Source organism: Geotrypetes seraphini, chromosome 12 (genome assembly GCF_902459505.1).
Source record: "Geotrypetes seraphini chromosome 12, aGeoSer1.1, whole genome shotgun sequence".
In the NCBI taxonomy this organism is placed as follows: domain Eukaryota; kingdom Metazoa; phylum Chordata; class Amphibia; order Gymnophiona; family Dermophiidae; genus Geotrypetes; species Geotrypetes seraphini.
Window position 1 is genome coordinate 66,234,390 of NC_047095.1, and position 26,237 is coordinate 66,260,626.

General features: G+C 43.4%; 1 protein-coding gene across 2 annotated transcripts in view; it reads left to right on the forward strand.

Moving 5' to 3' along the window:
* MKNK1 (MAPK interacting serine/threonine kinase 1) overlaps positions 1-3,535 on the forward strand; it is a 94,156-nt gene extending 90,621 nt beyond the window's left edge. For both annotated transcript variants that reach the window (XM_033916701.1, XM_033916702.1), the window contains exon 13: positions 1,960-3,535. In XM_033916701.1, the coding sequence (XP_033772592.1) occupies positions 1,960-2,206 (247 nt within the window). In that variant the 3' untranslated portion in view covers positions 2,207-3,535. The remainder of the gene's footprint in view (positions 1-1,959) is intronic.
* Positions 3,536-26,237: the final 22,702 nt, after the last annotated feature.

Here is a 26,237-nt window from a genome sequence, read left to right on the forward strand (position 1 = left end):
GTTCTCACCATCAGGGGTGTTTACATATTGCAGATTTTGGTATAACCCGCAGAGTCAAATCTTACCAGACAGCCCCTCAGCAATATCGCTTACAAAAATCTTAAACAAAACCAGGCCCAAAAACTGAACCTTGAGGCACACCACTGGTAACATCCCTTTCCTCAGAGCATCTCCTTAACTGTCCTCTGCCTTCCACTCAACCACTTTCTGATCCCGTTCTTCACTTTGAGGCCTATACCGAGGGCACACAGTTTTAGACACCTGTGTGGAACACTGTCCAAGGCTTTGCGAAATAATTTTATTTTTGATATACCGCCTAACCAAAAATGGTTCTAGGCAGTTTATAACAAATAAACACTAGTCATACAGTGAAGAGTACAATTTTAAAAGAAAAATACAATTCTAAACAATATACAGTGGTGCCTCACACAACGAACTTAATTCGTTCCAGGAGCAAGTTTGTTATGCGAAAAGTTTGTTATGTGAAACGCGTTAAGCGCAGTGACTAACGACTGCCTGCAGTGCCTGCGCGGAAGGATGCAATACATCAGCAGCGATCGTGGAAGCTCGGGCGACTTCGTTGTGTGAAACGAAGTTCGTTGTATGAATCATGACATGAAGTTCGTTGTGTGCAGCGTTCGCTGTGCGAGGCGTTCTTTATGCGAGGCACCACTGTACAATAAATAAGAACTATTTCTACAGTGAAGAATATGATTTAAAAGAATGGTTCTGAGCGGTTTACAACAAATAAGAACCGATCATACAGTAAAAATTCAATTTAAAAGGTGATACATTACATAACGGAAGCATAAAATTTTAAAATGAGAAAACCAGTTAGGATACAAATTTTTCAAATAGTTGGGTCTTCAATAATTTTCTAAAATCAAGATAAGAAGATCCCTAACATAATTTTACCAAACCAACCATTCAATTTGGCAGCTTGAAAAGAGTTCTCTCCAGAAATCTTTTGTAACAACATAATTTAACAGAAGGAAATGTAAACAAACAAACTCTGCGTGTAACCTTATTTGGGTGATTCCAAGAAAAATGGGAGACAAGGTATCCAGGTAACAAGCCAAAAATTTATTTGTAACAGATACAAGCAAACTTAAACAAAACTCTGGCCTCAATCAGCAGCCAGTGAAGTTTCAAATAATAGGGTGTAATATGCTCCCATTTTTTTTTTCTATCCAAAGGTCAATTGAACTACGGTGTTTTGAACCACTCTCAATTTTCTTAAAATTCTCTTAAAAGCACCCAAATAGATAACATTACAATAATCAAGAATACTTAAAACGGATGACTGCTTTCTTTCTGCTAATGCTTCCCACCTATGAGGGGGCAGGAAGCAGTAACAGAGAGAGCTTCTGGGCCACCGAAAGCAGCGTGTTCACTCACGCTGCCAGCTGTCCGAAGGATGAAAGAGTGGCACAGATGGATCCCACAGGGAGGGAGGGGGGATGTATCCTGGTGGCGGGAGGGAGGTGGGAAGTGCTGCTGCACAGGGCTCTTGAGAGACTTGCATGGCTGCGCACATGCACAGCTTAGAGGGAGCATTCCCCCCCCCCCCATGGTCTGATGCTGACCCAACTGCCCCATCCCCCGTGCTTTAACTTTTAATGTTCCCAGTGGTCTAGTGGCAGCTTCAAGAGCTGCAAAGAGCCCAACTCTTTCCTGCCCCCTGCCACTACTAGTCATTGCCACTACCAGTCTGAAGATTTTGAAAATGGCTGCCAAAACTTCATGGGGCAGCCTTGCACCTGAACTTTTAAGCACTCTAAAATACTTGTAGTTTTGAGACAAATTTGTCTGACATTACATTTTCAGAACTTCACTGCAAGGTAATAGTTCAGAAGTTTAGTGTTTGCTCCTTGAATTCTCAATTACTTGGACAGGTGATCTAGAACTCTGGCATTTTGTCTTGGGTATAAAGATAATTTTTACTTTCCTTCTCTATAGGAACAGCAGTACAAAAGATCTAACACTATTTGCTGCGGAAGCTATGGCCCTGAATCGCCAACTCTCACAGCATGACAGCGAGCTTGATGAAGATCAAGAGAACATCATCCATGCTATCTGTTCCATGCGGCTTTCTCCACCTTCCAAGTCCCACCTTGCCAAGCGCAGAGCCAAGACCCATGCCAGTGTGGACAGTGCCTTTCAGCCAACCAATCCAGCAACTGTGTTTAGTCAAGGAGCTCTTTGATAACACATCTCCTTGTTCACTATTGATCATGAGACTTGATAGCGTCCCATTAATTCTCAAGGAAACGTTTGACGGGTGCATAATTTTATTACTGCTGGAAAACCATTGACCACAATCTATTGGTTTTAGAAATTTACCAACATAGGTGAACATTTTAAGAGCACTAAAACCAGATAACTTGTGTTCCAGAGCTGTTTTTATTCACACAAAACTGAGAGCCAGTTTTATTCCAGCTTATAAAATTCATAGGCAAAGAATTAGGTTTTTAAAATGAAGATTTGGCCAACAATACAGAAGGAGAAATGAAGGTCTTTGATCTATTTCCTATCCTAGCAATTTGGATTTTTCAGTATTTTAAGTTGCAGTTGGTTAAAAGTAGATATTTTCCCTTACAGCTGTATCTAGTACCCAGTCTTGACTTTTTTTTTAAATTAATTTTATGTATAGATGTATATTAAACATTAATGGTGAATTTCTTCAGTTATAGTTACCGTTTTTATAGTGATATTTGGATGCTTCATAAGCACAAGATCTCTGTGGATACCTGAAAATAAGTTGTGAGCTTTGGGCAAAATCTGCTGACTGGTAGACGTCTGTGAATTGAGACAACTGCAAGATCAACGACATATGTGGCAAAACCTAAGGATCACATTTTGTAAAACATTTGAAGCGCTGGAGTTCTCACTTTACATGTTCTGTAAGCTGATTTTAATTTGGTGCTAAACTATTCCAGTTAAATGTATTGGTATTGGAACGATGCATCGTGTATTTTAACTTGGTGCTTTTGTAATTTAGAAATCTGCTGTTGGTAATGAGAGATTGATGGCTTTAGTCGTGAGCTGACTGCACACGAGTCCTTGTATAATTTGTGTGAACGTTAGCATGCCTTAAGTATTTTTATAGAACACTTGATGTACTAACACTTGTATTTAACTTTTTTATATGAAGCTAAACATTAAGGGGGTGTTTTGATGGAGAATAAGTTATGGGAACATTCCATGTTGCGTGCTGCTTTTAACTCAGGTATTTTATATGCATGGTTTCTGGAATGTGATACAGTAACGTGTACTTCATGCATTTACCTCACTTTTATGAATCCTTTTAATTATTTAATTATGGTATCTGTGAATGAAATAAATGATCCTCCAAAGGATCTTAAAATGGACCCTTGCCTTCTAAAGATTGTTGCATGAGTAGTAGGAGTGTGCTAGAAATTGTTCTTTCAAAGCAACTCTGTTAGAACATGTAGCTATCTAAATCAATATTTTCTATGTTGAATTTATTGCCCTTGTAGTATTTCTATAGACAGATTAAACAAATATGCAATTAGGTACTTCTGTGGCTTTGATTATTCTCTTGTTCTAGTATCTTCGTAGTAAGTCATTGTATGGAAGATCTTATGGACATGTAGGTTAACCATGAATTTGCTGCTTTTTGGATCTAGTGCATAAAGACAATATTTACCTAAAAGCCAATGACTTTAATAGTGCGTGTTTGAGTGGACTATCTCCATTGCCCACATGGACAACTGGGCCAACCACCGTGAGTGTAAAAAAGAGTGGGCTCACTTGTCTATAAGACCATCCATAAGTGCCCCACCACCACCACAAGACTCTTTATCTTACTGCACTGTATGGCTTAAGGTTGATTCTCTGGCCCCAAATATTCAAATCCAGCCTAAAAGCCCACTGCTTTCACACCTTGCCTGGCTTGTCCTCCCCCCCCCCCCCTTACAAATAGATGGAAGCAAGGAATTCATCTGTTATCAAGTCCTTGGTATAATTGGAGTTACAGCTCAGCTGGACAGCAGACACTACTATTGCATTACATTAGGGATTTCTATTCCGCCATTACCTTTCGGTTCAAAGCGGATTACAAAAAGAGTTATGGAAGAAAGGTTACAAGTTAGATCAGAGATCGTTTCTAAGAGAGGGATAAGAAGGATCAGGGGGAGGGGATGGTAGGAAGGGGTATTCATGGTGTTAAGCTTTATTAAGGGATTTCTTGAAAAGTAAGTTTTGATTTCCTTTCTGAACATCTTGTAGTCTGGGGTTGTTATCAATAGGTTAGAGATTTGGTTATCTATTTTTGCTGCTTGAGTGGCCAGTAGGCTGTCGTATATTTTTTTCCGTTTTACTTCTTTGATTGGGGGGTAAGTGAATGGGGTGTGTGTTTTCTATGCCTGGTAGAGGTAGTTTGGATGAGGCGGTCGTTTAGGTAGATTGGGCTGTCTCCATTTATAGTTTTAAATTGTATTCTTTCCTGGATTGGAAGCCAGTGTGAGTTGATGAATGCCTCAGTAATGTGGTCATGTTTCTTCAGTGAGTAGACTAGTCTCAGAGCTGTATCCTGTATTGTCTGTAGTGATTATTATTGCAGGGCAGGGGAGGTAGAGGATGTTGCAGTAGTCTAGGATACTTAGGATTAGAGATTGTACTAGGAGCTGAAATTGTGTTTTTTCAAAGAATTTTCAGACTTGTCTAAGGTTTCTCATTACTGTGAAAGATTTCTGTATTGTTTTGTTTATTTGAGGTTGCATGGTGCAGCCTTTGTCAATAGTCATACCTAGTAGTTTTAGGGTGGTTTGCAAAGGGTAATTGATAGAGTTGATTTCTAAGTTGGTTATGGTTGGGATTTTGTTATTTTCTAGGAGGATGAATTTAGTTTTGTCTGGGTTGCTGGAAGTGACTGATTAGTCGGGTGCTGGAAGTGACTGACTTCCATGAGAAGATCTGAAGATATGTGGAAGACATGAAAGCACCTCCTTAGGTCCCCTGTGGAAATGGACAGAGGTGGGGTCCATTGGGGACTCCCTGCTACTTCTCTTTAGTGGCCAGGGGAATGTTGGAACTACATACCCCTGACTAAAGCTATTGATGGAGAACAAGAAGTGAAAATGGAAACCAGAAAGTAGCATCAGGTACTGTGAATGCCTGGCAATGTAGGAAAACTTCAAAGCCATTGATCCTTGATGTTGGACCTCAACAAAAGGATGAACATCAACTGGGTCCACAGTTGTTTGTCCTTTTTGTTTTGGAATAAACGAGATTGTTTTTTTGTTCTTGAAGTGTTCATTGGCCGATCCCACTCTAATTTGCTTGTTCTTGAACCCGTGGGTTCTGGTCCTTTTAGACTTTTGGTGTTTGTTACCCTGTAAATACCATCTTCCTTGCATCTTCAGTAAAGATGAAACAAAGAATTTAGTCTCTGCTATGACCTTGTCCTCCCCTCATTCCTTGATCTGAGGTCCAGATGACGTCACAGGCTTTTTGCTTCTAATGTACATGAGTGTGTGTTGTGGGGAGGGCTTGGCTTAATGGGAAGCTTTTCACATTTTCATCCTCCTGTATCGGTACTTGCAGTGCTTATGTCGCTTTCTTCATTTGCATGTTTTCCATTTTTTAAAAGAGGTTTTTGGCTCTGATCTCACCTCTTTGGCCGCCTTCTAGTTTCTCTGATGTGTGGAATGCATGTCATCTGGGCTTCCAAGATTGTTTTTAGAAACCATGTCCGTGCCTGATTTAAAATCCCAAACTTTGCAGCTGCTCCTTTTTTTAGCAGTTGCCTTTTTGAAAGTGAAATGCTGATACAGTAGATTCTTTACTCCAGTTGTTAAACTCAGATTTTATATAACAGTTGCCAACTAGCTCCTTTCCTTTACCTCTCATGCCAAGTCCTCCGTTCCACTAAGGACTAGATCTAAAATAGCTGCTCCTCGTATCGGTTCCTGAACCAGCTGCTCCATGAAATAGTTGTTTAATGTAGGAACTTGGGGTAATTGAATTCACCAAACCAGGTTAACATGTATTCTGCCATCTGTCTTGGAGCAAAACTGTTTCATCAAACTATATTACAAATTTTGTGTACTGGAGAGGACATGCTGAGTTGCCTTGAACTTTGTAGTGGCAAACCTGCTGCTTCCGCTATAACATTACCAAAATCTGACCCTTTCTCTTTGAGCACACTACCAAAACATTTATCCACGCCATCACCTTGCGCTTAGACTACTGCAATGCACTACTCTCAGGCCTTCCACTTAGCCATCTCATTCCCCTCCAATCCATCCAGAATTTGACTGCACAACACACATTCCGGGAGAGCTGCTATACTCACGTTACCCCTCTCCTAAAGTCACTTCATTGGCTTCCCATCAGTTTCCAAATACAATTCAAACTCCTCTTATTGACCTACAAATGTTGATCATTCAACTGCCCCTCACTATCTCTCTCTTCACTTCCTGTGTCTCTCACCCCCATCCCATGAGCTCCTATCTGTGCCCTTCTTTTCCTATGCCAACTCAAGACTTCATCCCTTCTACCTTGCGCCATATGCTTGGATCAAGCTGCCCGAATTGCTATGGCGGGCTCCGTCTCTGGCAGTGTTCAAGGTCCAGTTAAAAGCCCACCTCTTAAGAGTGCTTTCGACTCCTAACTCCTCACCTTGGGTTCTGCATTTCTAAACCTCTCCCATGTCTTGTCTGTCTAAGTTAGATTGTAAGCTCTTCTGAGAAGGGACAATCTATAAATGCCAAAAATGTGCTGCGTACGCCTTTCAGTGTTATAGAAGTAATAAGTAGTGGCATAGTGTAATATGTCCCCTAACCATTGGAACTGTCCTGAGCTATTTTTTATCTTTAGCACTGTGGTGGCAGTGTAGCACTGGGACCTCCGACACAGGCACATGTCTAAACATAGTAACCTAAAATTCAAGTACCTTTATCACAGCTCCCCTTTATACACCAATCTGGGTTTTGCTGTCTGGCTTCCTCAGGAAGAAGAAGCACTGTTCTCTGTTCCCAATACAAGGCACTTGAATTTTGGGTTATCACTTGAGGAAAGTGATATCGCTATTGGGAGATTATATGTTGATGGTACATGAGGACTGGTCATCGTGCCCACCAGCCATAAGATGGTGAATTTGCTTCCACAGCAGTGATGGTTCCTCATATCGCTTCTAATGTATGCGAGAGTTTTAAAGTTCTGAGCAATTCTTTCACTTATCCCCTTTTACTAAACCGTGATAGCGGTTATTAGCGCAGGGAGCCACGCTGAATGCTCCATGCTGCCCCCCTTCCTACCCATCCTGGTTATAAGAACGGAGATTAGCAAGATAAGAATCTAACATTTCCATATAAATCAAATTCACAAGCAAGAGGCGTAAACTACATTCTACCTAGCACTCTCCATATAATTGCTAACTCACTAAAATACTTTTTTAATAGGTGAAGAAAACGGGTGATTTTATTACAAGGAAGAAAAAAAAGCCTCAGAGGAGTTGTAAGCATTCACTACTATTAAAACTTAACCGTTCCATTCCCTGGCCTAAAATTACCTCTTTGAAAACAAACTTTTACCATTACTGCACTTAAGAGAGGCTACTCTGCTTACAAATATAAGTCTTAGTCCTCCAAGGAAGGACAAGGTTTTGTGATCAAGAAATCACTGCTTCAGGGCACTTGGTTCTTTGGTCTCGCTGCCAAGTTTCCTTCTCTTCTTGTATTGGTCTTACATTCTACTCCAGGCTCTCCAAATCAGTGTATTGAATAGAGTATGTAGATGATTAGATATAAATAGTATGAAAGGCACAAAGTGAAAGATTTTAAATAAGCATCAAACGTATAGAAAACTTAGATAGCTAGCTTATGGATAATAATCAAATGTATTAAAACATTAAATTTTTTTTGTAGGACATTAGAAGAAAACATATTGGACTTGCTTATATACCACAGTGTCTTGTCAATAGTCCTGTTTTTGTTTTTAATTTTTAGTAGGGAAGATGCAAACTGTACTTTGAAACTGCATTGAGTCTTTAATAAATATACTTAAATATCTTTTTTTTTTTTCTTCAATTAAGTATCAGTTAGTAATCAGCAAATTTAGCCAACTTAGCTTTGTGGTTGCATCGGAGGGAATAAACAAGCCCGGCATGATCATGTTTGGCCACCCGAGCTGTCTCAAGGCTCTCTCCCCCCTTTTACTTTTTCAACTGCTTGTTAAAGAGAGAGAGCCTTGAGACAGCTCGGGTGGCCAAACATGATCATGCCGGGCTTGTTTATTCCCTCCGATGCAACCACAAAGCTAAGTTGGCTAAATTTGCTGATTACTAACTGATACTTAATTGAAGAAAAAAAAAAGATATTTAAGTATATTTATTAAAGACTCAATGCAGTTTCAAAGTACAGTTTGCACCTTCCCTACTAAAAATTAAAAACAAAAACAGGACTATTGACAAGACACTGTGGTATATAACAAGTGTTTCTTCTACAGTCTTACAAAAAAAATGTAATGTTTTAATACATTTGATTTATACTTAAGCTAGTTATTTATGATGATCCGCTATAACCATTATGCTGCTGCTGCTGGATAGGAACAGAACCTTAGCCCACATGTCATAGGTCAGTGGGGCTTAAACCTTTCCTAGGGGGCCCCGGCCTGAGAGGTTTTCAAGATAGGCATGCAAATCTGCCTCAGGCATATTCATTAGGGATATCTTCAAAACCTGAATGGCTGGGGGTCCCCCCAGGACTAGTTTAAGAACTATTGCCATAGATGGTAGTATGGCTCTACCGTGGGGCTTTTAACACACCAGCAACTGGAGAGCTTGGGGGTGGGATGGGCCAGTGCTAGGGTTCATCGCTGACTGTAGCCAAAAAGTTGTTCCATTACCTCTGTAAAATACAGCTGCATTTCCTATTAATGTGAGTTTTCTAAGATTTAGGAATCTATTTCATTTTTAATAGTGGTGCTGTGATAATTCTACCATAGCCAGTGAGTTTATTGATTTCTGCTGCTTTTAAGTCATTCTTTAAATATCTTGCAGCTTACTACAATGTCTGTCAAATGAACAAATCCTGTGTGGAGCTGTCCAATTCATCCAGAAGAAACAGTGTAAAGTGCAAGCACATAGGCTTTCTTAGCAAGTGGAAAAGATAGACAACATGGATGGACAAATTGTAAACCCTGGGAAAACAGTATTAGAAAAATAAATAAATAAATATGATGTGGAGCCATGAAACTTACAAGTTATTCCACATTTTGTCATTTCAGTGAGGCAAACACATCGAGTAAATGGGCCCAAGTATAGGGAAACCAAGCCATTGTGACATCACCGATGAGGCTGGCTCTCAGGCATTGGTGGAATGAGGCATTATGACATCACAATAGGAGGAGCCACTGAAAAGTTCTCAGCCCAACCAAGAAGCGAACAGGAAGAGTGTGGCACAGTGGTTAAAGCTACGGCCTCAGCAACCCACAATGCTTCTTGTGACCCTGGACAAGACACTTAATCCCCCCATTAGACAGATTGGGACAGATGGGGAAAAATGCTTGAGAACCTGAATAAATGCATTTACACCATTCTGAGCTCCCTTGGGAGAATGGTATAGAAAATTGAATAAATCAATATATAGTTTTAGGCTGGTCTTGATTTTTGTTTTTGGACTGGGCTATTTTCGGTGCTGTTCTGCAATAGGGGGCAGGCACTGTTTGCTTTAGCTTGGGAGCTTTGAGCATTGGGGGGGGGGAGGGGAGGGCAGGTTAGTTTCTTTTTAAATATCTTTATTCATTTTTAAAACTTTCATTAAGTGAATACAAGAAAAATTCATTTTACACTTTATACATCACTTAAAATATATAAATAGGTTAGTTTCTATTAATATCAGTGCACTGTTGCCTTAGGCTTCTGTACCTAATCTAATCCTTAGGTTTGTATACCGCATCATCTCCACGTTTGTAGAGCTCGACGCGGTTTACAGTAGGAGAAATAGGAAGGAACTACAACAGAGGGTTAGAGGTAGAAGTGTGAAGAAAATTTAGAGGACTTGGGATGCCAAGATATAAGAGTTTCCTTGATTCCTAAGTTGGAGGGAGACTTACATTTTTTGAGAAAAGTCAGGTTTTCAGATGTTTGCGGAAAACTTGGAGAGAGCTCAAGTTCCGAAGAGGGGAGGTAAGGTTGTTCCAGAGCTCAGTGATTTTGAAGTGGAGGGAGGTCCCTAGCTTTCCTGTGTGGGAAATGCCTTTTAGCGAGGGGAAGGATAGTTTTAATTTGTGGGAGGATCTGGTGGTATTAGGGTTTGAGGAGTTCCAAGAAAGTGGGATAAAGGGAGGGAGGATGCCGTGAAGGATTTTGAAAGCTAAACAGGTGCATTTATAGTGGACCCGTGCGATTATTGGAAGCCAGTGGAGCTTGGCCAGGAGCGGGGAGACATGGTCAAATTTACTTTTAGCGAAGATGAGCTTAAAATGTATGGTTGGACTTTGCATTGAACCTTAACTGCCAGGCATTTGCTTATTCAAGCTATTGGGTTACATTCTCTCTCTGCCCCCTCCCCTGAGTGTGTCCATACTGTTACATATCGGTATTATTCCTATGCAAAACTGCTCAAATCCTTGAATAGCAGCAATTCCTGAGGCACAATGCCATTGCTATGAGAGTAAATTCTTGCTGACACACTTCCCCTCTTGCCTCTGCCATTGTCCTTAGATTCTAATATACATTGACACGTAGTGAAAGAAAAGTAAACATAACTAAAATGTACCGTATATAGATCACGCATTGCTTCCTCCTAGAGACCTCTCTCCAATTGCTGTGGTTTGACCCCTGTAGACTTTTCATGATTGCAGTCCCCCCTCCCCCGCCCCAGAGGCTGTTTTTTCCCAGTTTGAAATCCAAGCTAAAAGGCCACTTTTTTGAAGCTGCTTTCAACTAGGGTTACCAGAGTTTCCAAATGGAAAATCCGGACCCATGGCCCTGCCCCATTCTGGCTGGCCACACCCCATTCTGCCTCAGCCCCACCCCCAGGACCTACATGAGCAATGTCGGATGACATTCGTGCATTCACTGGTGTGACGTGATGACATCGCGTGCTGCATCCACCACACATGCGCAAATGCTGTCCCGACGTCGCTCGTTGCCAGAAGCTTTTCAAAACCGAGACAAAGTGCCTATACCCCTCATATTATTTCTTCTGCTAGAAACTGTCCTGTGTGTCCAAATTAGATTGTAAGCTCTTATGAGCACGGACAATCTATTGAATATTAAATGTACAGTGCTGCGTACACCTTTCAGCACTATGGAAGTGATAAATAGTAGTAATATTTGTTGTTCCTTAGCCATGAGCTGACAATTGCACAGAAGAGGAAGGTGCCATCTAGTGGTGACTGATTTGCTGATTCAAATTGATTCACTGATTCACTTTGGTGAATCAATTCATTTGACACAAAAATTGGATGGCCCTTTCCTCTAATGATGCAGCAGAGGGAAGACCTTTCGGGGCAGACCGCAAGGTTCCTGTTCAGAGCGCGGCCTCTGTCGGCTGGCTGCTGTTGCTTTGGGAGGCCTGGAGGTATATGAGATCTCGTGTGTGTGTGTGTGTGTGTGTATGGGGGGGGGGGGGTGTTGCTGGAGAGGGATGGAAAACTATTGCACAGGGGCATGGGGGGGAGGAAAGCTGCTGCACATGGGGGAAGAGAGGAAGAATTGTTAGACATGGATGTGAAGGATATTTTGAATATCCCCTCAGACTACCCAAATAAAAAGTGAGCAGATCAGGGGTGGCATTGGGGAGGAGCCCCAGGCTCTGTGGCTGCCGGCAATATTCAGTGCTGGCATCTGCTTATCTGACCAGCCTGATTTAGCACGGCCCAAATACAAAGAAAAATGCACAAAAATCAAAGCTCATACTGAAAAGTCAGTAAACTGTCTCTGACTTTTGAGAATACTGTACACTAAAAATATGTTTATAAAACAGGTGCACTTTGAGATAAATGTCTCTGCCAATTGAAAATACACTACACAAAATGTCAGTACTGATTCCCCACTACATGCAAACCTTTCTCATGGACATACATTCTGGTTATCCTGAAAACTTGACTGGCTGAGAAGCCTTGAGAGCTGGAATCCAGTTGGGTTTTCAGGATTTCCCCAATGAATATGCATGAGATCTATTTGCATGCACTGCTTTCAATGTCTAGTCATTGGGGAAAACCTGCTGGATTCCGGCCCTTGAAGACCTGAGTTGGCCACCCCTGCTCTAGGACCAGGCTTGGGATTCTCTTCCATATGGTCCTTATCTGTAATGGTTCTCTGTTAATTGGCTCTAATTTGGATTTGTGTACGGATTTGGCTGTGTGCATTTCTATATAGATTCGTGCCCAAATCTGTGCAAAAGGGCTGTGGCTCAAGACATTCCGAAGAATTCTGTGCAGTGCTATGGAATTTGGGAGTGTTGTGCCCACGCTGTGCGCACCAGGTGTTGCTCCAGGTTTCAGCTGCTATAAGTCCTCACACCCAAAGTTGGGCACCAGAATATACGCTAAGCACTATTGCAGAGTATCACAAACTGTGGTGCCACGAAGAGATTCCGGGGGAGCTGCCAGGGATTCAAGAACAGATGACACAAGTCTGTCACTGCTGCCGCTTCTCCTCCCCCACCTGAACCTTGTCTCGTCTTCCCTGAGCTTGGGGCCATGTCTATAGGATGCAGTGGACAGAGCTCCAGCCTCGGCACCCTGAGGTTGTGAGTAGAGAATGACACGGTGACAAAATTCATCACCGTTCCCGTCCCCGCGGATAACCGCGGGAAATAATCCCATGTCATTTTCTAGTGTCTATTTCAACCTCGGTCCTTCTACACCAGCATTCTTCAAAGCAAAGCTTGCGGGTCAGTGGTTGTGGCCATTCATACTCTGATTCTTATGGGAGCCAAGGATAATGAAGCCATTGTGACATCACTGATGTGATTGGCTCTTAGGCCCTGGTGGAATGAGGCATTATGACATCACAATATCTGCTCTGGATACCAGAGACTGTCATTCTTTAGTGTCTGTTTCAACCTCGGCCCTTCTACACCGGCATTCTTCAAAGCAAAGCTTGCGGGTCAGTGGTTGTGGCCATTCATACTCTGATTCTTCCCTCTCTCCTTAAAGAATGACATGAAGATGGTTTACTGCGGTTATCTGCGGGGATGGGGACGGTGATGAATTTTGTCACCGTGTCATTCTCTAGTTGTGAGTTCAATCCCTGTGGTGCTCCTTGTGATCCTGGGCAAGTCACTTAATCCTCCACTGCCCCAGGTATATTAGATTGATTGTGAGCCCACCGGTACTGACAGGGAAAATGCTTGAAGCACCTGTATATAAACCCGCTTTGAGTGTAGTTGTTTAACTACAAAATGGCGGTGTACAAGATACAATCGATGTGATGACATCATGTGCAAGTGTGCATCATCATGTTGACATTACGTATGCTCAGAGGCCCTCTAGATGTGGCCCCAAATTCAGGGAAGACGAGATGAGGTTTGTGTGTGGGCGGGGCTAGAGGGTGGAGTGGGCAGGGTTGTGGGTAGAACAGGGCGGGGTCACATGTCCTCTCTTTTTGTGTGTTTCTGTGTGCCACATAAAAAAAAACAGTCGCTACGTTAGTGTGCCAGAGTTTAACGACAAAAAGTTTGTGGGACACTGCACTGCCTGGGCGTGTCCTTCATCAAATGACAATATACGTGAATTTTTCCCAGTGCCTACTTTTTCATTCTGTTTACTGAATTTGGCGCTGCATGTACAATCATCTTTAGCATCACCTAGGTGTGCATAGGTATCGCAAGGCATCCTTGAGGTAGGAGTCAGTATATTAGGCCAGGTTTTACCTGGCATAATTTACGCCTAGCGATGCCTAAGTCAACCACATCTATTCTCCACCCCACTACCATGCCTACTTTTCAGGTAGGCAACAGAGGGTGCCTCGACTCAGGTGTTGCTAGGTGCCCGTGTGGATATCTGCATGCCGAAGCATGGTTTATAACGTTGGCCACGCCGGTAACAGCTCCAATGCTCAAGGAATTCCTATATGCGTGGGAGCTGTTACCGTTGCGGCTGGCGCTAAAAACCGTGGTACAGCTTTGTAAAAGAGGGTGGGGTAAATTAGCAATCCAAAAAATTGTTATTTTTATGGTGTGGTGCCATAATCCCATTAAAAGAGAAGTGCGCAGAACATTTTAGTGAGGGATCGCTAGGCGTCTGCGATTTGGGTACCTACGTAACATTTCTAGACTTGGGCGCATAGTGTATGGTCTTAATGAAGGTTTAACTAGAGGATCAACGAAATGATAATACTAAAGCCCGTACTTCACTCATGCGCCTCTTTCTATTACATTACATTACAGATTTCTATTCCGCCATTACCTTTCGGTTCAAAGCGGATTACAAAAAGAGTTATGGAAGAAGGGTTACAACGTTAGATCAGAGAAGGTTTCCAAGAGAGGGAAAAGTAGGATCTGGGGTTAGGGAGGGGATGGTAAGAGGGGGGTTAAGCTTTATCATGGTATTAAGCTTTATTAAGGGATTTCTTGAAGAGTATAGTTTTTATTTCCTTTCTGAACATCTTGTAGTCTGGGGTTGTTGTCAATAGGTTGGAGACTTGGTTGTCTATGTACTCCAGTCTTAATTATATGTAAACCGACTCGAGCTCCGTTGGGAAATGACCCGGTATACAAATCAAAGCTTAGATTAGACGGTCATTTCCACTTGAAAACAGCAAACCAGCACGTGCATGAAAAATTCAGGGTGCTCGCCCCCCCCCCCACTACTTTCCATGCCTGAAAGCTGATGTAGTGGTAGCTACACAGCCAGCATCATCAGCGAATTCCTTTGTCTCGGTAATTCATAAACCGGGAAGGGTTTTCTTTGAATTTTCCCAATACTGACACTGGAAGTAAGGCAGTAGGAACAGCTGCTAACTTAATTTCGGAGCCTGTTTTTTTTTTCTCTCGCTCGCTCGCTCGCTCTCTTCAGCTGGCCCATTTTGGCGCATCCTGAATGAAGCTGCTTGTGTTTCGCTGCTATGGAAACTGAGCTCTATGGCAACCAAAGGCTTGTGGGCTCTGTGGGGCTGCCCCCCACCACGCCTCCCCCCCTTCTCCGAGCCTTCTCCTTCACCTATCTCATCCTCAGCCTGAGATCTTGTACTGCTGTATCAGTCTAGGTAGAATTACTGTGGAATAGATGTTGAGGAAAGAAGAGTTCTAGATTTTTATGAATCTCAATCTTTTGGGGGGGGTCCCCACTTTCAGCTTGTTCTTCCTTCTCTGGGATTTTCTGCTTTATTATAGTGGTCTTCTAATGGTCCAACTGCAACTGAAAGCTCATGGCACCATATTCAGCTATTTTTCCTCTTCTCCTAGGTCCATTCTCCACTTTACTTTAACTCAGACTTTGTCCCAGCATTCCTTAGGTGGGACCAAGCACTATGACACCCTCCAGAATCCTGCACTAGTGGGACTAAATCTTGACACTAAATGCTGAAATAGCAGATACACCGCCTCTGTACCCAACTCCCTCCCCCTCTTCTTGGGGGTATGAGTAGGGTTACCAGATTTCAGGCGAGTAAAATCTGGACCCCCTAAACCTGCCCCCAGGTCCGCCCAGTTCCACCCATCTGTGCCCTGTTATGCCTCAGTGCCCCCCCCCCCCGCTTCCTGCTCTCGGATGCCCACCTGCCCGATACAATTTTGAGGAAGCTTTTCAAAACCCGAACAAAGTGCCGGGTTTTAAAAAACTGTCCGGATCCCCGGACATTTCCTTGAAAAGGAGGGCCTGTCCATGGAAATCCTGACGTCTGGTATGAGTGATTATTCCCAATCCTGATCAATCTGACAAGTGGGCACCTGACCTGGTCCTCTACATGCCACCACACAGTACAGTCGGGCTGCTGAAAACACTAGTGATTTGGGCAGCTTGTTATGTTTCATTTTTTAACGACCTGTAAACCGAGTCGAGCTCCTTAGCGAGTAGATTCGGTATACAAAATGAAGATTAGATTAGACCCTACTAAAGTGCGTCAACCAGCCCTTCTTCATGATTTCCTGACTTTTATTCCACCTTAACCTCGCATTTCCAGGAGAATTACAGGGTCAGGTACTAGTTACATGACTATGCCATTGTCCAAAATATGAGATACTTGGTACGGCCTTAACTTGTCTTTACAAAGTGTTTGAACGGTAGGGCCTTTATTTCCCTTTGCAGGGTTTTATAGTCAGGCGAAGTTAACAGTACGTGGGTGAGATGCTGGTCTAGTTTCGGTGCCTGAGTTGCCAGTAATCTGCCATTAAATCTCTTGCACTGGAGGGACACTGGTAGATGAAGCCCATCTCAACTGGTGCTACCAACCCTCATTCCTCCCTTTGGTCCAGAGTCCAAGGAAGTGAATATGTCCTCCTGCTTCCAAAGCAACAGCGCCGTAGTCGTGCATATGACATAGTAACATAGTACATGTCAGGAGAAAAGGACCAGCACCATCCATCTGGTCTGCTCAACAAGGTGGCCAGAGTTGTACAGGTTCTGCTTCTTCATGATTAAACTGTTCCGAAGGGTACAAGGGATTTTTTTTTTAAAGAAAGTCTTGTTATTGGGTATGAAAGCTATTTTGATGCAACAGCTGGTCAGCGCGTCATCATCTTTAGAGCAATGGAGAGCGCTACTCATTCATCATTTACAGATGGAAAGACTGATGTTTACAGATCTGGACACTCTTAGTGGGAGAAGGTGGAACTCATTTAATAATTATAATACTACTACTACAAATTTGTTTTTATATATACCGCCAAAGCCAAAGTAGCTCGAGACGGTTGACAGCAAGAAGAGCTGAACAGTCAGCGAAGAAATAACAATGAAGTCTTTGAATACATGAATATTTGTAGGGAGGAAGAGAGAGAGTGAGAGTCGCATTGTAGGGACGTCAAGTGCAAGTAAGTAGAGTACAGGGGTGAGGCTTTTTAAGAGTTCTTGGTTACAAATCGGTTGAACAGGTTGGTTTTAACTCGTTTTCTGAAGTTAAGGTACGATGAGGAGTGCTTGATGAGATTGCCTGGCCAGCCGTTCTGTTGACTTGCTTAGAAAGCAAGAGTTCTGTCAAGGAATCTGTTGTATTTAATGCCCATGGCTTGTAGTTACTTGCTCAGTGTTTGACTAAATACCCATAATTGCATTTTTAAAAAATATATATACTTGACCTTTACAACCCCACAGTATGATAGTATCATTTGCCTGGGGTTTCAGGTGGGGGGTGGGAGGTTTTGGTTGAGGAGAAAAGCAAAATGAAGATTATTATTTGTTCTTATCTGTATAGGTGTTCTCAGTTGCGATATTTGAGCTTTCCGCTTTGGAATTTTTTTTTCCTGAATACAGATATTTAACCCCCCACCACAGCCAGCCCCGAATTTAAATGTAATTCAATATAATCTGGCATTTGGTTTACATCCAACATCTACATCTTAAAATCTATAAATAAAGCCTTCATAGTAACACATCTTTTTAATTCAGCAGAATTCCTGATTACCCTGATGAATCATTCATTTCAGATATTACAATATGAATAAATTCTTCTTACAAATAACATTTTTAAGAATTATCCCAGTCCCAGTGGATTCTGCAATTACAACAATCGGTAATACTTAAATTTATCTGATCCAACCACTGGCCACATGGGCAAGTCCCCTCCCCCCTCTTCTAAATGTAAAATGAAATGACATTTCATTCCACTAAAGTTTTTTGGGGTGGGGGGAGGCACCTCTCAAAAGTGCCCATTTCTATCAGTATACAAAGGAGTGTAGGAGCAGTGGGATGTGATAGCCAGGGAAGCTCAGTTCAAACCTCACTTCAGCCCCTTGTGACCTTGGGCAAGTACCTTAACCCTTATTTATTTATATTCTTCCAGGGGAGCTCAGAATAATTTACATTGATTTATTCAGGTATTCAAGTATTTTTCACTTGGGCACAAACTTAGGAGCCCTTTCCCTTTAAAAATTTCAATTTTAATGTGGAAGTTTCCTATGGGGCTAAGCCCAGATTTAATGTGTCAGGATTTAGGTCTTTCTAAATATTTTTTTTGGCAGGTCTCACGCTAATTTTTCCATTACTGCTACTACTGTTAATTATTTCTATAGCGCTACTAGACCTACGCAGCGCTGCACAGAATCACAAAGGAGACAGTCCCTGCTCAAAAGAGCTTACAATCTAAACAGACAAGACAGACAAACAGGATACCAGGGTGGGGGATGTAGTTAGAAGGGGAAGGTTAATCTGCTAATTAGGTTGGTGAGCAGTGGGGAGTAGGGCTACATCAAAAAGGTCGGTTTTCAGTCTGCTTTTAACCTTTTAATTGGCAGATGGTGAAACTAAACTAAACTAAACTAAGCCTTAAGTTTATATACCGCATCATCTCCACGGAAGTGGAGCTCGACACGGTTTACAAAGCTTAAAAATACAAGAAGAAAGGGGAGAGAGAATTTACAAGAGCATATGAAAAGAGGGGAAGTAAGCAGGAGATGTTATATATTAGAGAAAAGCCAGGTTTTCAGTTGTTTCCGGAACAGTTGGAGGGAGCCCAGGTTCCGCAGCAGGATAGTGAGATCGTTCCAAAGGCCCGTGATTTTGGAGAGGAGGGATCTTCCCAGTTTACCTGCGTGGGGGATGCCATGTAGAGAGGGGAAGGATAGTTTAAGTCTGTGGGCGGATCTGGTGGTAGCAGGCGTTAGGATAGAGGGATTAGTGGCGGAAGGATGCCATGAATTATCTTGAAAGCTAGACAGGAGCATTTGAAGTGAATTCTGGAAAGTACAGGGAGCCAGTGAAGGTTGGTAAGTAAGGGGGGAGACGTGATCAAATTTGCGTTTAGCAAAAATCAGTTTGGCCGCAGTATTCTGGATGAGCTGGAGTCTGTGGAGACTTTTTTTTTGTTAGGCACAGGTAAATGGCATTACAGTAATCGAGTTTGGATAAGATGATGGATTGTACCAGGACGGTAAAGTGTTTTTGGTGGAAATAGGATCTAACTTTCCTCAGCATGTGAAGGCTGAAAAAACATGATTTTGCCAAGGAATTCAGGTGATCGTTGAGGGAGAGGGAGGAATCGATAATGATGCCAAGGACCTTGCTTGAGAACTCAAGGTGAAGAGCGGGACCTGTGGGTAGAGTGAAGAGGGTGGGCAGGTGTGCTAACTTTGGGCCGAGCCAGAGTAGTTTTGTTTTTGATTCATTTAATTTCATCTGAACAGAGAGGGACCAGGCATGAAGTCTCATTATGCATGAGGTGATGTTCTCTTGGAGGTTTGTAAGGTTCTGGTCTGTTTCGAGGAAGATAAGGATATCGTCTGCATATGTGTATATTGTTTCAAGGGGGGATAGTTTGAGAAGCTTCAGGGAGGTCATATACATGTTGAAGAGAATAGGGGATAGGGGAGAACCCTGTGGGACCCCGCAGGATGGTGTCCACGAAGCGGATTTGGAGCCGTTTGCGTTGACAATGTAGGAACGTGCGCGAAGGAAGTTTGAGAACCACTTTAGGACAAAGGAGTCTATTCCTATCTCAGAAAGTTGGTAGATTAGTATGTCGTGGTGCACGACGTCGAAAGCTGTGGAGAGATCGAACTGTAGGAGAACAGCAAATTTGTTTCGGGCGTGTAGTTGTTGCACCTTTGAGATTAAGGAAACTAGGAGGGACTCGGTGCTGAAGTTGGGCCTAAATCCAAATTGGTAATGTTGAAGGATGGAGAATCTCTTTAGGTAAGAGGAGAACTGGGAAGCGACTATGGTCTCCAGAAGTTTTGTTAAAAGAGGGATGTTAGCTATGGGGCGGTAGTTCAATGGTAAGGAAGGGTCAAGATCAGCTTTTTTCAGAAAAGGGGATAAGACAATGTGACCCATTTCTGAGGAGAACAGGCCCGATAGTAAAGCTTTGTTTATAAGGTTTGTAAGGGAAGAGATGGCCTGCGCTGGGATGTTTTCGTAGAGGTAAGATGGGAAAGGATCTAGGATGCACTTGCAGGATTTAAGTTTGAGGCAGAGTTTAGAGATCTGGGGCTCGGATACAGGTTCGAAAGTAGTCCATGATCTGTCAGCAGGGATAGGGTCGGAGTCTTTCAGAGGAAGAGAGTTGTAAGAGATAGCTGGGGGGAACGAACTCTTTATGGTAGTGATCTTCTCGTTGAAAAAATTGGCTAAGTCATTTGGAGATGAGAGGGTGGGGGAGGGGGAGGAGTCGTTTTTAGAAGTTAGGTTTCGCCAGATGCGAAAGAGTGTACTGTTTTGGTTTTTTGATCTGGAGATTTTATCTCCATAGAAGATCTTCCTAGCTTTTTTTAGTACGGAGTTGTAGAATTTGATGTTTTCTCTCCAGGATTGCCTATCTGAAGGGGATTTCGATTTTTTCCATCTTCGCTCTAGGGCTCGGCATTTCTGTTTTAATTCCCTGTGGTATGGGAGATACCAGGGGTCCTTGTGAGAGTAGGAGATGGATTTAGTGGCTAGAGGGGCAAGAGCACAGTACGTGGTTTCGGAAAGAGTCACCCAGTTGTGCCAGATTGCGTCTGGGTCCATGTGATTGGGAAGAGGAGGGAGTTTGTTGAGGAACTGGGACCAGAATAGTTCACTAGTGATTTTTTTGTGGTAGGTGATGGAGTTTGAGGCTCGGGTAGGGGTACCAAGGACTGACATGAAGACAGGGAGGCAAAAAGAGCCTAGGAGGTGATCAGACCATGGGACAGGTTCCCAACGGGTCTCATCAGTGGAGGTTTTGTGCTCAGTCAGGTCAAGAAAGCTGATGATGTCGATGGAGTGCCCCTTTTCGTGGGTAGGGGTGGGCGGTGGGGCAGTGAAGCCTAAAGAAATGAGGGAGTCTTTGAATCAGTTGTGTCCTTGTTGGTGTTGTCCTCTAGGTGAAGGTTTATGTCGCCAATGATCAGTAGTCTTTGAAATTTTAGATAGGCCCTTGTTATGGTCTCAAGAACAATTTCAGAGGATTTGTTTCAGGGGGTGGGAGGGCGGTAAAGTAACAGGATGCCTAATGGGTGGGGATGAAGTTCGTCATTTATTGAAGCTAACATGAATTCTAAGGAAGGATGGCTGCCCTTTTCAAGAAGCTCAACATTAAAGAATGATTTGTAGAGAAGGGCTAGACCTCCTCCTTTCCGGTTTATTCTAGGGGAGAAAAGACCATGGTAGCCTGGGGGACAGAGTTCATTTTGAGTGAGTAAGTCATCTTTTTCGATCCATGATTCAGAGATGCACAGGAAACCCGGATCACGATCCTCGAGTAAATCTCTTATTATTTGGGTCTTATTTCTGACGGATCTGGCGTTACAATAGAGGGTAGGGACTGGGGTGAGAGAGTTTGAGGTAAGGTTGGGTAGGTTTGCTGGGGGAACAGGTTTCAAGGAGGCGAGGTTAACTCCCTCACAAGCATACTTAATCAGATAGAACTCTGGATGCTATCCTACAGACTAAAACTAAACCCAGACAAAACAAAATTCTTCCTAGCAACCCCCAAAGACAAAATCAAGGACACTACAATCCAAGTAAAAGGATCCACATTCCCCCTCGAACAAACCTTAAAAGTACTGGGTGTAACACTGGACAAACATCTAACCCTCTAGAAACACACTGATATCACTGTCAGGAAAAGTATCTTGATACTTTGGAAACTCCGCACCATAAAAAAATACTTTGATGACTCTTCATTCCTCCTCTTAGTACAATCCTCCATCCTCAGCATACTGGACTACTGCAACATCATCTACTTGAGCTCCACAAAGAAAACCCTCAGGAGATTAAGAATGATCCAGAACACCGCTGTCCGCCTCATATTTAACCTGAAAAAATGGGACCATATCACCCTTTCTACCACAAACTCCACTGGCTCCCACTAGAATCCAGAATCACATTCAAATTCGCCTGTTTTTGCTACAAAACAATATTTGGTTTATCCCCAAGCTACATCACCCCTCACTTCACCCTTAACCACAACTATAAGAACTCCCGAAAAATTCAACTCTTCTCCTTCCCCTCCCTAAAACTATGCCACTCAAAATAATTCCTTGACAAAACCTACGCCTTTCAAGCCGCCAAACTAAACCCTTGGCTAGCCCAAATGGTCCTCAAGGCCTACAACTACCTCGACTTTAGAAAATTACTCAAAACTCACCTATTCCAAGACCAAGACCCTTAATGCCCCTTCAACCCTCCCCCAGCTCTGATCTACTCCCCTCCCCCATATCCTCCTCTCCCCCCAACTTCTCTCCTTGCTGTTCGCAACTCCATGATTCAATTCGATTTGTAACTACTCTCGCTTTGCTGTCTGCAACTCTATGTTCAATTTGATATGTAACCACTTGTAATCTCTGTCTAACTAATATGAACCGCCTAGAACTCTTCGGGGTATGGCGGTATACAAAAATAAAGTTATTATTATTATTATTATTATTCCTCCTCAGTGTTTTTTGAAGTGATGGGGTCTGGTGGGTACTAGCATGGGGATTCTGAGGCCAGGACAGGTGGTGTTGATGAATGTGGCATCGGGAGAGTTTGGGGGGAGAGGTTTTTGGGAGTGGGAAGTGTTTGTGAGGGAGAAGAGAAGGAGGATAAGGGGCCAGAGTGAAGGCTTCATGGTTGGAGTCAGGTGGGCCAATGAGAAGGGGTTAGTCAGAGAATTTGCCAAGAGGAGGGGAAGGGGAAGAGAGAGTTGAAAGAAACAGGCAGTGCAGTTAAAGATAAGACAAGGAGTGTATCCTGGGGTCGGGATAATATTTTTTTTTGTTTGTTTGTTTTTTTAAATTATTTATTTATTTATTTTATTATATATTTTTTTTTTTTTGTGTGGGATTTGCCGACCAGGGGGGGACAAGTTAAAAGTACACGTTGCCGGTTAGAAAGTTGGGCACGGGCAGCTGCCCGAAGTCACCGGGCTGAAAGTGAGGAGCAGCACCCGAAGGCAGGGGAGCTGCTCCCGAGGAGGTCAGGCGAAACTGTAGGGGATTCGGGGGCGGAGCAGGGCTCCCACGCGGCCCGAGTCGCAGGTTGAATGTGAGGAGCAGCATCCGATGGCAGAGGGCTGCTCCTAAAGAAAAAACAATTAAATTCTCAGGGGATTCGGGGGCGGAGCAGGGCTCCCACGCTGCCCGAAGTTGCTGGGCTGAGAGTGAGGAGCAGCACCCGAAGGCAGGGGAACTGCTCCTCAGGAGGTCAGGCGAAACTGTAGGGGTTTCGGGGGCGGAGCAGGGCTCCCACGCGGCCCGAGTCTCAAGTTGAAAGTTAGGAGCAGCACAGATAGCAACTGCTTTACGTACCTCGATGTTGAACCAGAGCATGTAACAGGCATTTGGAGATGCAGATCTCCCATAAGAACCATAGAAGGCACATGTTGCTTCTGAGCAACAATGCCAAATAAAGGGTTAAACAAGGGAAGAGAAGGGGTGTGGAGGACAAACTCAGGTCCTTTATTCCAGGCAGCTAGATGAAAGGAGTGAAGGACTTATCAAAAATGCTGTGCTCAGGGCCTCCTGTGTAAAGTCTGTGCTATCCAGTTAGCGGAATAACTCTTCCATGCCCCTCACCAAAAATTACATCTAAAAAATAACACATGATTGGCATTTGCAAACTGGCAAATTACTACTAAATGCTTTGAACATGTTTTCTGATCAGTCTTTCTTCATGTGCTAAAAGGGGTCCATAAATTGTGAGCTCAGCCCTCCAAGGACAAAAAAACAACAACAACCCCTCACTATTCCTCAATGCAACACCACTTTCATACCTTTCAGGCAGAATGGAAGATTCACAATTTGCTGAAACTGGGATCCTAGTTGGGACCCCAACAGAAGAGAGCGATTCTCTTTGTTGGACTTTATTATGGACTAATAAATGTAGCTTCATTGGATGGATTTAGACTTCTCACTTGGGTTTGCTTTGCTATTCTTCTCGAGGCAAGCTGTTGTGCTTTTCTAGTTTCTTGCTTCTAGAAATTAAATTAAGACCTCCTTTGGAGAGCCTAAAGCCATTTTCAGGCCATACAATTGGCTAGACTCGGGTCCGATCCGGGCAGGTCCGATGAATTCACGAAGCCCCAATATGCAGATGGGGGTGATCGAAGGACTACCCCCATCTGCCTTCCCATATCGCTCGATAGCGATCCCCGTGCATGCGCAGAACATCTGTAAATGGTCTGCGCATGCGCTGGACCTCAAGGCTGGCATAGATTTTTTTTTTTTTTTAAAGGCGATCGTTTTAATGGAGCCCATGGTTTTAACCCGCTTAAGCCCGTGGGTTAAAACCAAGGGCTTGCAGTGCGGGGAAAGGAGGCAGGCAGCGTATTCGGGGCAGGAAGCCAGATAGCGTGTTCGGGGCTGACAGGGCAGAGAGCAGGGCGGCAGAAGGCAGGGCAGCTGGAAAGGGCTTCAGCAACTGGTCCTCAGCAGTCGATTTTTTTTTGATTGGCCAGCCCAGTCAGTGTTGCAGGGTTTTCTTTAGTGAATCATGTCTCTGCCTACTTTGCATGCCATTGCCCTCATTTGCATGCACGGACTGAAGGATGGTCGGAAGAGAGGTAAGTGAATCGGGCCAGGGTCGCTAAGAGGTCGCAAACTGATCTGCACACGATCGGTTTGCTTAGTGAATTTGGGCCAATTTCAGGTGTTGTGGGGTGGGAGTGTTGCATGATGTTAGGGGTGTCTGGTGATGTGTGTGTGGGGGGTTCTAGGAATGTTGATTGATGTTAGGGGGAGAGATGTAGGGCTCCAGCTGATCCCGACAGGGGGAATCCTCATCAGCTGAGTCAGCAGGAATCCCCAAACTGGCTCATTTGATGTAGATTTTTCAGCTCCAATCAGACAAGGTAGTTGGGTATGTCTACAAAAGTTTTGTGGGTTTTTCATGTGGACATTTTTATTTTTGAAAATGGCCAATAAAAGGTAACCGTCCTAAGGACCAAAACGTCTACATCGGCCATTTTGAAAAATAAAAGATAGATATTTGGCAGCTTTGAAAATGGACATTTTTTTCTACTGGATTTGTGCCCAAAACATACAACCTCAGACTTAGATGTCCTATTGAAAATGTCCCTCTACACATGAGACAGTCCCTGGTCAGAAGAGCCTACAATTGAATTATGACAGACAAACAGGACAAAAAGGGTAAAACTGTACCAGAACAGCTGCCTTATCTTGAATAATAAAGCACCGATAGGAAAGAGGGCGATAAACTGAGGTCTATGGCATTGCAGTAGGAGTGGCACTGGGCAGACTGGAGGAGTAAAATCCTTATCTGCCATAATATTATCTGCTTCTGTTCCACCTAGTGGTCTTCAGACTGAGGAATCACCATCCATCCTACTACACATGTATTTGCTCCATTGCTATGTAACCATGATTTGAACATTTCCAAATACTGTTCACCAAATATGCATTTTTAAAAAATATTTGGAGTTATATAAGAACATAAGAAGTTGCCACCACTGGGTCAGACCAGAGGTCCATCGCTCCCGCGGCGGCCCATCAGGTCTGTGACCTGTGAAGTGGTTCTTGACCATTTCTGTAACCTACCTCTACATCTATCTGTAACCCTCAATCCCCTCATCCTTTAGAAACCTATCTAAACCTTCCTTGAAACCCTGTAGTGTGCTCTGGCCTATCACAACCTCCGGAAGCGCGTTCCATGTGTCCACCACCCTCTGGGTAAAAAAGAACTTCCTCGCATTTGTTCTAAACCTGTCCCCTCTCAATTTCTCCGAGTGACCCCTTGTACTTGTGGTTCCCCACAGTCTGAAGAATCTGTCCCTGTCCACCTTCTCTATGCCCCTCAGGATTTTGAAGGTTTCTATCATGTCTCCTCTAAGTCTTCGCTTTTCCAGGGAGAACAGCCCCAGCATTTTCAACCTGTCAGCGTACGAAAAGTTTTCCATACCATTTACCAGTTTAGTTGCTCTCCTCTGGACCCCCCTCAAGTACTGCCATGTCCTTCTTGAGGTACGGCGACCAGTACTGGACACAGTACTCCAGATGTGGGCGCACCGTTGCACGATATAGCGGCATGATGACTTCCTTCGTCCTGGTCGTGATACTCTTTTTAATGATACCCAACATTCTGTTCTCTTTCTTTGAGGCTGTCGCACATTGTGCTGATGCTTTCAATGTTGTGCCCACCATCACCCCCAGGTCTCTTTCCAGGTTGCTCACCCCTAGCAGTGATCCTCCCATTTTGTAGCTGAACACTAT